We start from the raw sequence: 12731 nt of genomic DNA on the forward strand, positions 1-12731 counted from the left end.
GCTCACCTCTGAACCTTCAGAGGTGAGCCTGAGTAAGTTAATAAACACAGAGAAAAAAAACTAGTCAGCTAGTTATCCTCTCAAAGTTCAGTTATGCACAAATTCCTTTAAATTATAAATTACAAATGATTTTTCCATCTTATCACTAAAGTTATTATTAAAGATACATAGTCGTGTTTATATGTCTTTTTTTTTATATATAATATGTCAGTACCTCGTTGGCTGCATACAAATATTTTCTCTTAGTTCAGTGAGTCCTGCTGGCATATTAGGAGTTAATTTTTTTTTTTTACGCTTAGTTTTATACTTAAGTTGTTAGTACATAAAGCCTTTCATGTAAATTAATGTCAACAACAGAGATCCGATATTTATTCACTTGAATTGTTGTCCTTCAAAATTGAACAACCCAAACATCTTGCATTTAATCTTTGTTTTGGGAACCTTTAGAAAAGAGTAAAAAAGTTTTTACATAAAAACCTACATTGCTTTATAAAGAAAAGTGTGTTCTGGATAAAACTATCAACCTTTTTAAAACACTTTTATGCCCCAAATCAGCAAATTTCAAAGTCTAATTTTCAGTTTAATTCCTTCTCCTTTCATTCCAACCTGCTTAAAGGATGGTTTGAAGGAGTGGAAGTGGAAAGGAGACGAGCAGAGAGGATGATGCTGAGGTTTTTCATTAGGAGTGTCACTGTGGATAACAGGATCAGGAGGGAGTCGGTCTAAAGCAGGCGGAAAGGAAAAAGCTTCCTGGATGGGAAGAAAAATGTCTTTAAACTTTAAAAAAAGTCCTGTGGATTGTTTTTTTTTTTTTTTTTTTTTTACTTTTTGGAATGACTCAGACCTGGAGGATTGAAAATCTTCATCAGCATGACCACCAATTCTAAAAAAATTCATATTTAATAAAAACTCATCAAATAAATTCCCACTAACTCAAATGCCTGTTATGGATTTTAGGAGGCTGCAGGAAAATGTAAAGTTTAAAAGATCTTGTTTGCCTGCAGCTCGTGAAGTTCTTCTCAAGCAGAAGCATTTGCTGTAAATGAGGAAACACTGGAGGGACTGGTGCTGCAGACCTGATTTATGTGGGTGGTGGTAGAGCCTCAGCAAAAGACCACAATTCAGCATGTAGCAGCAGGTCTGCAGTTTACTTGGAAAATCACAGTTTTAAGGAGAAGACCAAAAAAAAAAAAAAAAAAAAACGTGTCCCAGAACCAGTCAGGGGCAGATTTAGGAAATGTGGGGCCCTAGGCAAAGACAGGCAGGGGCCCTGAATTGAGCAGACCATACATAAAACAGCCCCATTATACAGATAGAGAAATGTTATTAGAATAGATATCCATTATCTGTTCTAGCTTTTGTCCCTCTCTTCTTGTCCCTTTTCTTCTTCTTGTTTTCCTCTCAAGAGCAGGAGGCGGGGTTACCAATCTACTTGCTCTGGAAGCAGAGTTCGCTGCTTTTAGATGTTGTCTCCAAAGTCTCCAGTAGCAGAAAAAAGTCTCTAGATTTGGCGCTAGGAGCTTTCTAGAAATCAAAGTGCTAGAGGGGTCTGAAAAGTGGCTAAATATAGCGACTAAAGCGCTAAGTTGGCAACACTGCTCTTTGCATGGTTTGTTTTCAAATGGTTTGCTGCTGTCTGTTTGGACCTTTCTGAACATGTGCAGCAAATGGACTGATCCAATATGGTGGACACTGAAGGGGGGGGCTGAGGCACACTTAATATTATCAGCGTTCTGATGGCATTTTAGCCAAAGGTTTTTTATCAAATAGAATATCAATAGAAATGCATCTTCAGGAAAGCCCTCCAACAGAAGTGCAGAGAGCGTAATGTGGAAAATGGAATTTGAAATGAATAAAAAGTAGGAAAAAAAAATGGAAGCTACAATAAAAATAAATAAGAGAATGTCAAATTCTAAAGTTAGAATAATTTCTGGACGCCCCTGGATCCAACAACGACTTTCATGTAAACACTGCAAAAAATGCAAATTTCAGTGAGGAAATCTTCCTTAAATTAATTGCATTTTTTTTTAAATTGAGCAGGTAAGTGACATACCTTGCCAGATGAATTAAACAATTTATACCTTTAAGATAAGAAAAAACAACTGCCCTCTCTTATTTCAATTGCATAATATGTGAGTATCTTATTTTAAGGCTAAATACACTCATTCTATTGGCAGATTGTCCCATTACCCACTCAAATTAGGAGAAAATACACTTATTTTAAGGACTTTTTTACTCATTTTAGGATCATTTTTGCAGTGAACCTGCTTCCTCACTGGAAAAATTTGAAATCTAGATAAGTGTTTTTTTTCTTAAAATCAGTGCATTTGTTTTTTAATTGAGGATATAAAGAGACATTTTGCCAATAGAACAAGACAACTAAGATTTAAAATAAGAAAACACAATAGCGTTATGTTACTTGAAGTGCATATTATCCACTTATCTCATTCTAAGAGTAAAAATACTCATTCCATTGGCAAACTCTCCTTCATGAAGAAATGTTTACTTATTTCTAAATCGTTTTTCCGGTGCTCAGACACAGCTGCCACTAAAGGTTTTGGAGCAAACTTGTTTTCTTTGGAGCTCGTCTGCACCTTGCTTTGTTCCCTGGAGCAAACTGATTGTTAAAGCTGTCAGTTTTGAAACATCATGTCTTATGTTAAACAAATACCTGCTACACACGCATGTTTGCTACATGTTTAGCACATGTTCAGACACAATAAAGTTATTTAAAGACAAATGTTTCCTGCTTTTCGTTCCAGGCTTTCAGGCACCATGAAAATAGCAGCGTTTAACATTCAGAAGTTTGGGCGGAGCAAAGTGGCGGACGCAGATGTTCTGAAGACTCTGGTTAAGGTAAAAAACTAAAACTTGAAACAAAATAAACTTCTGATTCCTAATGCATCAAGCTGTTAGTCCAGATCTTTGGCCTGTTTTTCAAAATTCTCTGTCTCTTTCAGATCATTTCCCGTTATGACATCATTGTGATCCTGGAGGTCGTAGACAGCAGCGGGAAATCTGTGGAAATTTTGAAGAAAGCAATCAACACGTTAGTAAAAGCGCACATTCACACCAAAACTGGGGTCTCAATCCGCAGATCTGTGAACTAATGCGGGAAAGTATTCAGTCACCCACTGAGTGCAAACGTTTCCTACTTAGAAACATGAGACAAGTCTGTGATTTTCATGGAAGGTCCAATTTAAGCAACCCAGGAAGTGACATCATAGAAATCCTTCATTAAAGGTATAGTGGAGGATTTTTGCTAATTTTTGAAAAGAACCCCACCCTCTCCACTTAAAAAAAATAATACACAAGCACAACCCTGCAACCAAACGTCCATCCTAACCCCTAAATCCCTCCATCACTGTATAGAGCACGGACTTTAGTGAACTTTATAGTGAACTCAGTTAGCTGACCATTTGGACAGATGGTCACCATTGGTCACGTAACTCCTCCTCCACTGCGCAATGCCTGCGCCATTTTTGTATATTTTATATACTTGTATATTTTATCCCATTTTTTAATTAAAATTCTCATTTTATGATCAAGCTTAACACATGAAAATAAATAAAATCAAAGCATAGTAGATGCCTTGCAGCAAGTAGGCTCCGGGTTCGATTCCTGGCTTACTGCATGGAGTGAGCATGTTCTCCCTGAGCATGCGTGAGTTCTTTCCGGATACTCCGGCTTCCTCCCACAGTCCAAAAACATGACTGTTAGGTTCTCTAGATCCTCTTTAGGTGAAGACCTATCCAGGGTGGACCCCGCCTCTCACCCATAGACAGCTGGAGATAGACACCAGCACCCCTCACCACCGCAGCTGGGATAACCGTGACAGAAATTACTGGATGGAAATATATAACCATTGACTTTCCATACTGCTGCGGTTATAACAGTGCTGTTTATAAAGGGTGGAAATTTGAATTCTATCATCCTGAACTTCTTCCTCCGGCTTTTCTTTGGAGGAAACTTAAACTGAGAAACGCATTTCTGTGTGTCCGCTCAGGGCCAACCGGAAACATCACTACACCCTGAAAATCAGCACCCGCCTGGGCCGAACACGCTACAAGGAGCAGTTCATGTTCCTGTACAGGTGAGACTCCATTCATCAATTCATTCACCCGTTCCTTCATCCATCCATTATTCACATTCATTCATCCATTCATTGAGCCATTCATTCATTCATTCATCCATCCGTTCATTCATCATCAATAATTCATCCATTCAGTCATCTATTCACCATCCATCCATTCATTTATTCATCTATTCATTCACCAATTCATTCACCCATTCCTTCATCCATCCATTATTCACATCCATTCATTCAATCATCCATCTATTCATCTATATATTCATTCACCCATCCATCCATTCATCCATCCGTTCATTCATCATCAATAATTCATCCATTCATTCATCTATTCACCATCCATTCATCTACCCATCCATCCATTCATCCATATATTCATTCACCCATTCATCCATATATTCATTCACCCATTCATTCCCTCATCCATTGATTCATCCATTCATTCTTCCATTCATTGACCAATTCGTTTATCCATTCATTCACCCATATATTCATTCACCCATTTATTCCCTCATCCATTCATCCATCCATTAATTCGTTCATCTGTATATTCATTCATTCACCCATTCATTCCCTCATTCATTCGTCCATTCATTAATCTAATGATCCATTAATTCATCCATTGATTCATCCATTTATTCTTCCATTCATTGACCAATTCGTTCATCCATTCATTCATCCATCCATTAATTCGTTCATCTGTTTATTCATTCATCCATTCATTGGCAGGCTAATTTAGTTCACAAACTGCTTAAAGTAGTTTATCTGAGCCTGAATAACAGACGATTGAATTTGTGTTTTTTTTTAAACATTTCTCGATTTATTATTTGATTGTTGGTTTAGCTAAATCACTAAATTCTTAAATAAAGAAATGATATCAAAGGTAAAAAATATTAATAAATACAAAGACAGAGAAATAATTTTATGGTTTATACTGAAAATGTAGAAGTTAAAGGACATAAAGTTGTTATTTCCATATATAGTATTAAATAGTTACTGAAGATTAGAAACATTTCATTAGTTGATAGATTTAAGATTTTTTTTATTTGTCTTCCTTGGGAGATTTTTTTTCTGTGCTTTTAAAGAAACCATGGCTACAGAAACCTGGCCTTGCTGCACTAAAGTCTCAGACTAGTTTCCAGGTTAAATTATGATCAAATGTTCTGGGAAACCAAATTTACTCCTAATTATTTCAGGATACAATAATAGTTATTATGCATTATCAGCCATAATGATATAAACGTAAATTTTCCTAATTGTGAAAATGAAAATGAAAAGAAGGACGGGTTATATGTCACATAACAACAGAAAGTCTTTTAGAGATGTTTTATTTAATCTAATCAGACTCTGTAGCTCTGACTCAGCCTTTTCAGTGTGTTCTGGCCTTTAGAGGCTAACTGTTTCCGTTTGTTTGTATCTTCTGTATCCTCAGAGCGTCGGACTCATTGCTTTTAGTGACCCTTTAAATCTCCGATCTGCTTTATTATTTTTAAACAGCTTTTTAAATAAAGTCGTATGTTTTTGTGTTTGCAGGGACGACCTGGTTGACCTGGTGGGCTCGTACCAGTTCGATGATGAGAAGACCGAGGGGCTGGACGTGTTTGCCAGGGATCCGTACATCCTTCGGTTCAGGTGCCTAAATACAGGTGAGAGATGACTTGTGGTTATAAATGTAAAATTATCTATGCAAAAATGTTTCTAAGCTTGATATCTGTCTGATCTCCTCCCAGTTCTGAAAGATCTGGTGATCATCCCAGTTCACACCAAACCAGAGGACTCGGACAAGGAGCTGGACGAACTCTACGACGTCTTTGTTCATGTCAGGAAGAAGTGGAGGACTGATGTAAGGACTCAACAAAACAAAACTGCTCCTTTCTATAATGAGAGGAAAGGGTTGGTCTGCACTGATGGATCCGCTCAGATTCATCCTGAAGATGAATTTACCATCTGATTAACCAGATATCTGATCAGAGTAGACCAGCACAGATCAGGCTGTCAGTATTGGTTCTATCAACAGCATCCAGCTAAGGAGACTTTTTATTAGCTAAATTAAGAGAATTAAATAAAAATAAAGATTGACAAGAAAGAAAAAAAAAAAAGATAATTTATTTATTAATGGAGTTATATCCATGCATTTTCCATCACGCTTATGTCTGGGGTCAGAGGGGTGCTGGTGCTCCAGCTGTGTACAGGCGAGAGGTGGGGGGTCCACCCTGGACAGGTCTGCCAGACCATCGCAGGTTGTTTTTTTTTCATTATTTTATGCAGGCCAGTTAGTTCTACATCAGCCTGAACACCTAAATTCAGCCAATCATATATCAACGGTCATCTGTCAATCAAATCTATTCAGTCATAGCATCTTGATTCATCTGTCGCAGCTAATATACGCAACGGTTGAAATCAGAATCCTTTCCTTTCCCATTGAGTTGCGTCCCAGTGTTCACGGGGATGGACGTCTGTGTCTTCAGCAGGCGTAGAGCTAACAGAACTGGCAGCGTTGCGAGCCAAGGGCTCAAACATGTACGGCTGGAAGCCTTCTACACCAAACCAAGCTTCTGCCGCCCTGGCGTCCTCTTCCACAACATCTTCGTCCCCGCTTTCCTCCTCTAAATAAAAAATGGATGACGGAGGAGACTCATCCACGACCTCCGACACTAAACTCTCCTCCTCTTGCATGTTTCCTCTGTCCATAGCGTTCCTTGACAGCGTCGTTTCTAAGTCACCAATTTAGTGCTACTTGGTCCCAATGGAATTTCCCATTGGGAACCTGCTAGCACTAAGATGCTAACTGGTTAGCAAGATGCTTCCGACAAACCGGCCACAACCAAACTTGCTTGAGAACCTTCCGCTATAACAATCCCGCCCCCTTGATAAACAACCAATCACATTCACTTTATTCACTGGTGTAAAGTCGGGCACCACTCGGGAGAATTAGGAAATGCAACGGTTGGAACAGCCGCTTCCCTACGACTTTAACGATAGATAGTCATGTTTATATTCCAATTCAGTTTGACAGAAGTAATACTGGTCTCTTTATTCTGCTTTTTTCTTTTAAATGTTTTTGGATTTAAATGCAATTTAGGCACCAATAGTTTCATTCACACAATTTGATACATAAAAAGACTTTTGGCTGCTTCCAGAAGCCTGATTTACAGTAGTAGCCTTTCAAAATGTCCCCACTTTCCTTGGCTGGTCCTTGGCCATTCAGCTGGGGGTTGACTGGGAAGGGCCAGTTTAAATTGCTGCTACTGTATTATTACGATGGAGGGCTTAATTTCCTCTCCCCGTCACTGTAAATAAGACTCTTTATGGTTTCCTGCGTCTCTGCCACAGAACGTGATGATCCTGGGAGACTTTAATGCCGACGGCTCATACCTCACAAAAAAGGAAATGAAAACTATCCGGATCCGTAGCGACAAGAACTTCCACTGGCTGATCGGAGACGATGTGGACACCACAGCGAGCAGCGGGAACGCACACACATATGATAGGTAGGCTTCAACCAGCCATCTTAGAAAAACCTGCAAACCCAACATTGATCCAAAAGGTTTGGTTTATAAAACTGATGCAGAATGTTTAGTTTACTCCTTTCATCCTTGAGCCTCTGCTGTTTGCTGGATTAATTCTTCGTCTTCCCTCTTTCAGGATCGTTGTCTACGGAGACGACATGCTTCAGGCTGTTGTTCCACAATCTGCTAAACCCTTCAACTTCCAAAAGGCTTATAATCTCTCTGAAGAACAGGTGTGGAGTCATTTTCACTAGTTTCTGTGAAGCTTCTGGTAAATTCTCTGATTTGGTTCATGGAAAACTGTTTATATTCATCAGCAGGAAACAAAAGAATCACTCAGAGCGTTTATTCTCATTTATCACATCAGGATTAGCATTTAGCTAAGAACCAGTTACTGTTTGTCTGCTGTTATTTTTAAGCAATTAAATAATTTACTAATTGTTTTTATAATTTGTTTAGATTTCTTTAGCAGAATATTTAGATATTAAACAGTTTCAATAATCATTATAATATAACATTATAAACTTTTCCTTGTTTTAGGCTCTGAAAGTGAGCGACCATTATCCTGTGGAGGTGGAGCTGAGGGGTCTGCCTGAAAAAACAGACGATGATGATGATGGTAAGCTATAATAATAATGATAATTAAAGAGACCGTTAAAATAGATAATATGAGATAAGAAAAAATATTATTAACATAACTTTAAAATGAATTATTCTTAAATTATAATAATGAAAAAGAACAAAAACAGAAATATTTAAAATTAAAACAGGTTTAAAAATAATCATAGTCAAAATTGATAATGCATTACTTAAACAATACAATTTAATTATTTAATAATGATCATTGAAACAGCCCTAATAATAATTTTAATAAATAATATCAATCCATCCATTTTCTGACACGCTTGACAGGTCGCCATTTAATAAATAAAATCATATTAAAATATTTTACATCAACATTTATTATTTAATAATAACAATAACATTTAAAAATCAAAGTAATTAATCTTAAAAATCATTTAAAAAAGAAATAATTATATGATTATGATGATTATAATAGTTATCTATTATAGCGGAGTGCAATAAAACACACTGAAAAAAAAAAAAAATCTAGATAAGTCCATTTTTCTTGAATCAGGTAATTGAGACACTTGGAACAAGATAATTTATATTTAAAATAAGAAAAAAACTATTTTATTGTCTTATTTTAAGTCTATATTATCTAATTATCTTAACTGAGTCAAAATCCTCATTCCATTGGCGAATCATCTTGTTTACCTACTCAAATTAATGGTAGACACACTTAATTTAAGACATTTTGACTTATTTCTAGATCTTTTTTGCAGTGCAACATGTTTGATATTAAAGAGACAATTTAAGCATGTAAAACAAGCCTATGATTGGATGTAAGAGGATCAGGATTTCAGCTTCTTCCAAAACTTGCTTCAAGACAGTTTAAAACTAAGTAAAAATGTGAGAAGCTAAATAATAAAATCATCTGCCAGTAGAAGAAGGATTTTTGCCCTTAGAACATGATTATTGGATATTATGCACTTAAAATATATATATATACTATTTTAAACAGATTGTATCTTATTGCTGCTCCCATTAAGGGAAAATACACTTATTTGAGAAAGAATTTACTTAATTATATTTACAGTTTGGCAGTGCATTTAGTTAGTTAATTTTGTCCAACTTTCATTACGTTAAAAATGAACAAAAACAAGTATTGCAGCAATTAATAAATTGATTTTAAAAGCATCCCTATTGCAGTCTTAAATCCTGGGTTAAAGCTTGTAAACATTTTTCCTTAGGTAATTCTGCTGGCTGCTTTTTTTGTTTTTGCTGGAAGAAAGGAGCTAAGAGTGTAATTATATTTAACAAATCAATTTCACTTCCCCATACGGATTCCTCCCTGTGATTATATCCCGCTTCTACTTCCTCTGAAGGCCTGATCGCTGCGATGAAAGGTGTTGTGATGGCTGAAGACGGGGATCTAACGGAGCTGAGGAGAGGAAATCTGCTCTTGGAGCGGGAGAAGCTCAACCTGGAGATCCAGATCCTGCGGTTGAGGGTTGCTGAGATGACCCGTGGGAATGCAGTTTGACCTAAAGACGTCAGATCGATCTGGAAAACACTCCACATAGCCATGAACTACAATAATACTGGTTATCTAGTTGCTACAGTGTGTGCTGCTGGTTACCATTTGAACTTCCTCAAGTCAAACTGGCGAAGGAAAGAATTGGTCCAGATTCATCAGAAAAAACATTTTCAAGAATTAGTTTAGCAGACAGAGAAAATAAAATACATAGATAAGATGAGAGACATATTTGTTAGATTAAACCACTGGCTGGTGTCGGGGTGTATGTAAATGGTGGGGTTGGGTGGTGCCGAAGCAGGAATCCTTAGCCAATCGTCCCCCTGGAGCTAGCAGCCGACGGGAGAAGTTTCTTTTACATTTCAAAAAGGCCAGAGCAAAAACAGATCAACTTCGGACAAAGCTGATCAATGAGTATAATAGTGAAGCAGTTGCCCTAAAGATAAAACACCAGATAAGAAACACCCACGATAACTTACTTTACTTTACTTTACTTTCAGCAGCGTCTTTAGCCGGGCGTACACTGCGCGATTTTTTTGCCCTTTTCGGGGCGACTTTCCAGTCGTACAAGAATTTTCCGATCGGGCCGACGTTCAGGCTGATGGTGCGTGGTGTAGCTGTACAGGGGGTAACGAGGGGCAATCAGCCTCTAACGACCACCTCCCCATCAGGAATCGTGAGGTCGGGAGAAAATCAAACATGTTTGAAATTCAGTCGGCCGTCATAAGGCGGCTTTGGCAAATCGCTCAGTACGCAAACAAGGATTCGTCTTCTTCCTCTCAGAGAATAACCCAGCAGCATGACGGGGGGGCAATGAGTGAAATGGAGTTCTTTCTGTAAAACAGACAGACCGTAGTAGCCATGTTTTCTCAGCCATGTTTTTGTCCAAATACGTCGTCTCCTTTTCTCTTTAGGGCTTTCAGCACAAAATCGCACAAATTGCCTGTTTCACTCTAGTGAGCTTCATATTCCTCTTCTACTCGTTTGGCTTCTGGATAGACGAGTCCGAGTAGCGCCATCTCACTGTGGAGCTGAGTCCCACCTGGTTTTTAGACGTACAGTGTGAGCAGGTAGACCGCATCAGAGCGTCGGGTCGGACAGACATCTGGAGCTGTGAGCTCACACTGTACGGCGAATGCGCAGGGTTTCGCCGTACAGTGTGAACTGCAGCTGCTTGCAACGACGCAAAAAATCGAAAAGTGTATGCCCGGCTTTAGGAGCTTTTCAGGACTTTGAAGAAATGCTTTCATTTCAAAAGTTTAAAATATAATAGATACTGGAGCTTGACTGGGATAGTCAGACGGCTCGCAGCAGATGTACTTTCCCGTATTTTCGAATCCAAAACATGACGCGTAGGGTTTAAGGCTGGACACGTAACCAGGGGAACGGGAAGATCGCCCACAGCCAAACCAAAATAAACATGGCAGTGAAGGAGGACGTACCTGTAGCTGCTGCCGTCAACAACAAGAGCGTAAAAAACACAAGTTTTAATTCTTCCATCTCTTACTGCGATTGGCAAAAACCAAAGTTTTTTAGGCAGTCACTGAGTGTTGCCCAATCAGCCCAGAAGTTTCAGCTGAATGTCATCCTTAACACTCAACAATTTTTATTATTTACGAATATTTGGAAGGTTTACGTGGTGGTGGGTGGTGGTGGGGGGTAGAGTCGATCGCCTTGTTTTTACCGTATATTGTTTCTTAGACTGACATTTAATGGCTGAACCATAACGCTGGTGAAGATTCTGTCATCCAGGTCATAGTCATTCCAGAAAGGTTAAAAAACAATCCACTGGACTTTGTTTCCAAGTTTGAAGACGTTTCGCTTCCCATTCAGGGAGATTGTTCAATTCAAAATTCTCAGAAATAGCATTGAGTTCCAGGCTTTATACAGAGACATAGACAGAATTAAACAAAAAGGAAAACAATTTTCTGAAACTATTGAGGAAAAAAGATCTGAACTAATTATTTGGAAACAGTTTTGAAAGAAAGAAAAACATGTTGGAAACAAAGACAAAAATAAAGATGATAACATTTTAATTTTGAATTTCAAAGAATTAAAATCTTGTATTTTTAAAATATGTTAAAAAAATAAATTTTGAAATTGAAAGAATTAAAAAAAAGGATTGAAATCTGATCTTTTTAAAATGTATATTAAAACCAGATGTCCCCGTTTGTGAGGGAATTGTTGGCCTGACTAAATAGGCCAAAAATTCCCTTTAACGACCCCCCTTTCAGAGACATGGACAGGTATGGGGCATTGCAGGCTAACAACGAAGCCAAACGACCCCCATTCCAAAGGGGGGGACCCGTTCATCCGTTTAAATTTACATGTTTTCTAAACAAAAACAAGACTTTGTTGGGCTGCTGGATAAAACCTGGAACTCAACGCTATTTCTGACATTTTGAATTGAAAAAGCTTCCTGGATGGAAGAGAAACGTCTTCAAACTTGGAAACAAAGTCCAGCGGATTGATTTTAACTTTTTTGAAATGGCTGGACCAGTAATGTGGGATATCTGAAAAGTGGAATCAGCACCACGTGTTGTCTCTTTAATGTTTTAAAATGACTGTAGAGACGAAGGGAATGTTTTTGAACTTCTATTTCAACGCGACTGAATCCAGATGCTTCATTTTACTTTAAAGCCATTCTGTTATTTGTTAGAACCATTTAAAAAAATGTTTAATGCAGATTTCATGACATAATGTTTTAGTTTCATTGTTATTTTCAATTCTTAAAATATTTTTTTGTGTGATTATTTTACCTCAGGATGTTTTAGGTTATATTACTTTGATTCATCACCGCTGACGGATTGTAAACTTGTTTTTTTACAGATATGACTTACACCACATTTTATAAATAAAGTGGAAAACTGTACTGCAGCCCAACAAAGCCTTGTTTTTACTCAGGAAACATGCAAATAGAAACAGACGACCCCCTTTACAATGGGGGTTGTTTGGCTTCTTTGTTAGCCTGCAGTGTTCTATACCTGTCTATTAACCTGACTCCGCCAGATGGATTTGCTCCGCATATCCATCT

General features: G+C 37.8%; 1 protein-coding gene across 3 annotated transcripts in view; it reads left to right on the forward strand.

Moving 5' to 3' along the window:
• LOC107098013 (deoxyribonuclease gamma-like) overlaps window positions 1–11283 on the forward strand; it is a 20101-nt gene extending 8818 nt beyond the window's left edge. Inside the window, exons 2-11 of one of the 3 annotated variants that reach the window (XM_015395434.1) lie at window positions 2763–2856; window positions 2961–3049; window positions 4007–4093; window positions 5624–5736; window positions 5821–5933; window positions 7424–7581; window positions 7736–7832; window positions 8140–8218; window positions 9546–9782; window positions 10818–11283. In XM_015395434.1, coding sequence (XP_015250920.1) covers window positions 2776–2856; window positions 2961–3049; window positions 4007–4093; window positions 5624–5736; window positions 5821–5933; window positions 7424–7581; window positions 7736–7832; window positions 8140–8218; window positions 9546–9706 — 978 coding nt within the window. In that variant the 5' untranslated portion in view covers window positions 2763–2775 and the 3' untranslated portion in view covers window positions 9707–9782; window positions 10818–11283. Of the gene's footprint in view, window positions 1–2762; window positions 2857–2960; window positions 3050–4006; window positions 4094–5623; window positions 5737–5820; window positions 5934–7423; window positions 7582–7735; window positions 7833–8139; window positions 8219–9413; window positions 9467–9545; window positions 9783–10817 lie in introns of those variants that run through there. The other 2 variants (XM_015395435.1, XM_015395436.1) reach the window with 2 other exon arrangements.
• The last annotated feature ends 1448 nt before the right edge of the window (window positions 11284–12731 follow it).

The sequence above is a fragment of the Cyprinodon variegatus genome, unplaced genomic scaffold (genome assembly GCF_000732505.1).
Source record: "Cyprinodon variegatus isolate N-32 unplaced genomic scaffold, C_variegatus-1.0 Scaffold740, whole genome shotgun sequence".
Lineage (NCBI taxonomy): Eukaryota > Metazoa > Chordata > Actinopteri > Cyprinodontiformes > Cyprinodontidae > Cyprinodon > Cyprinodon variegatus.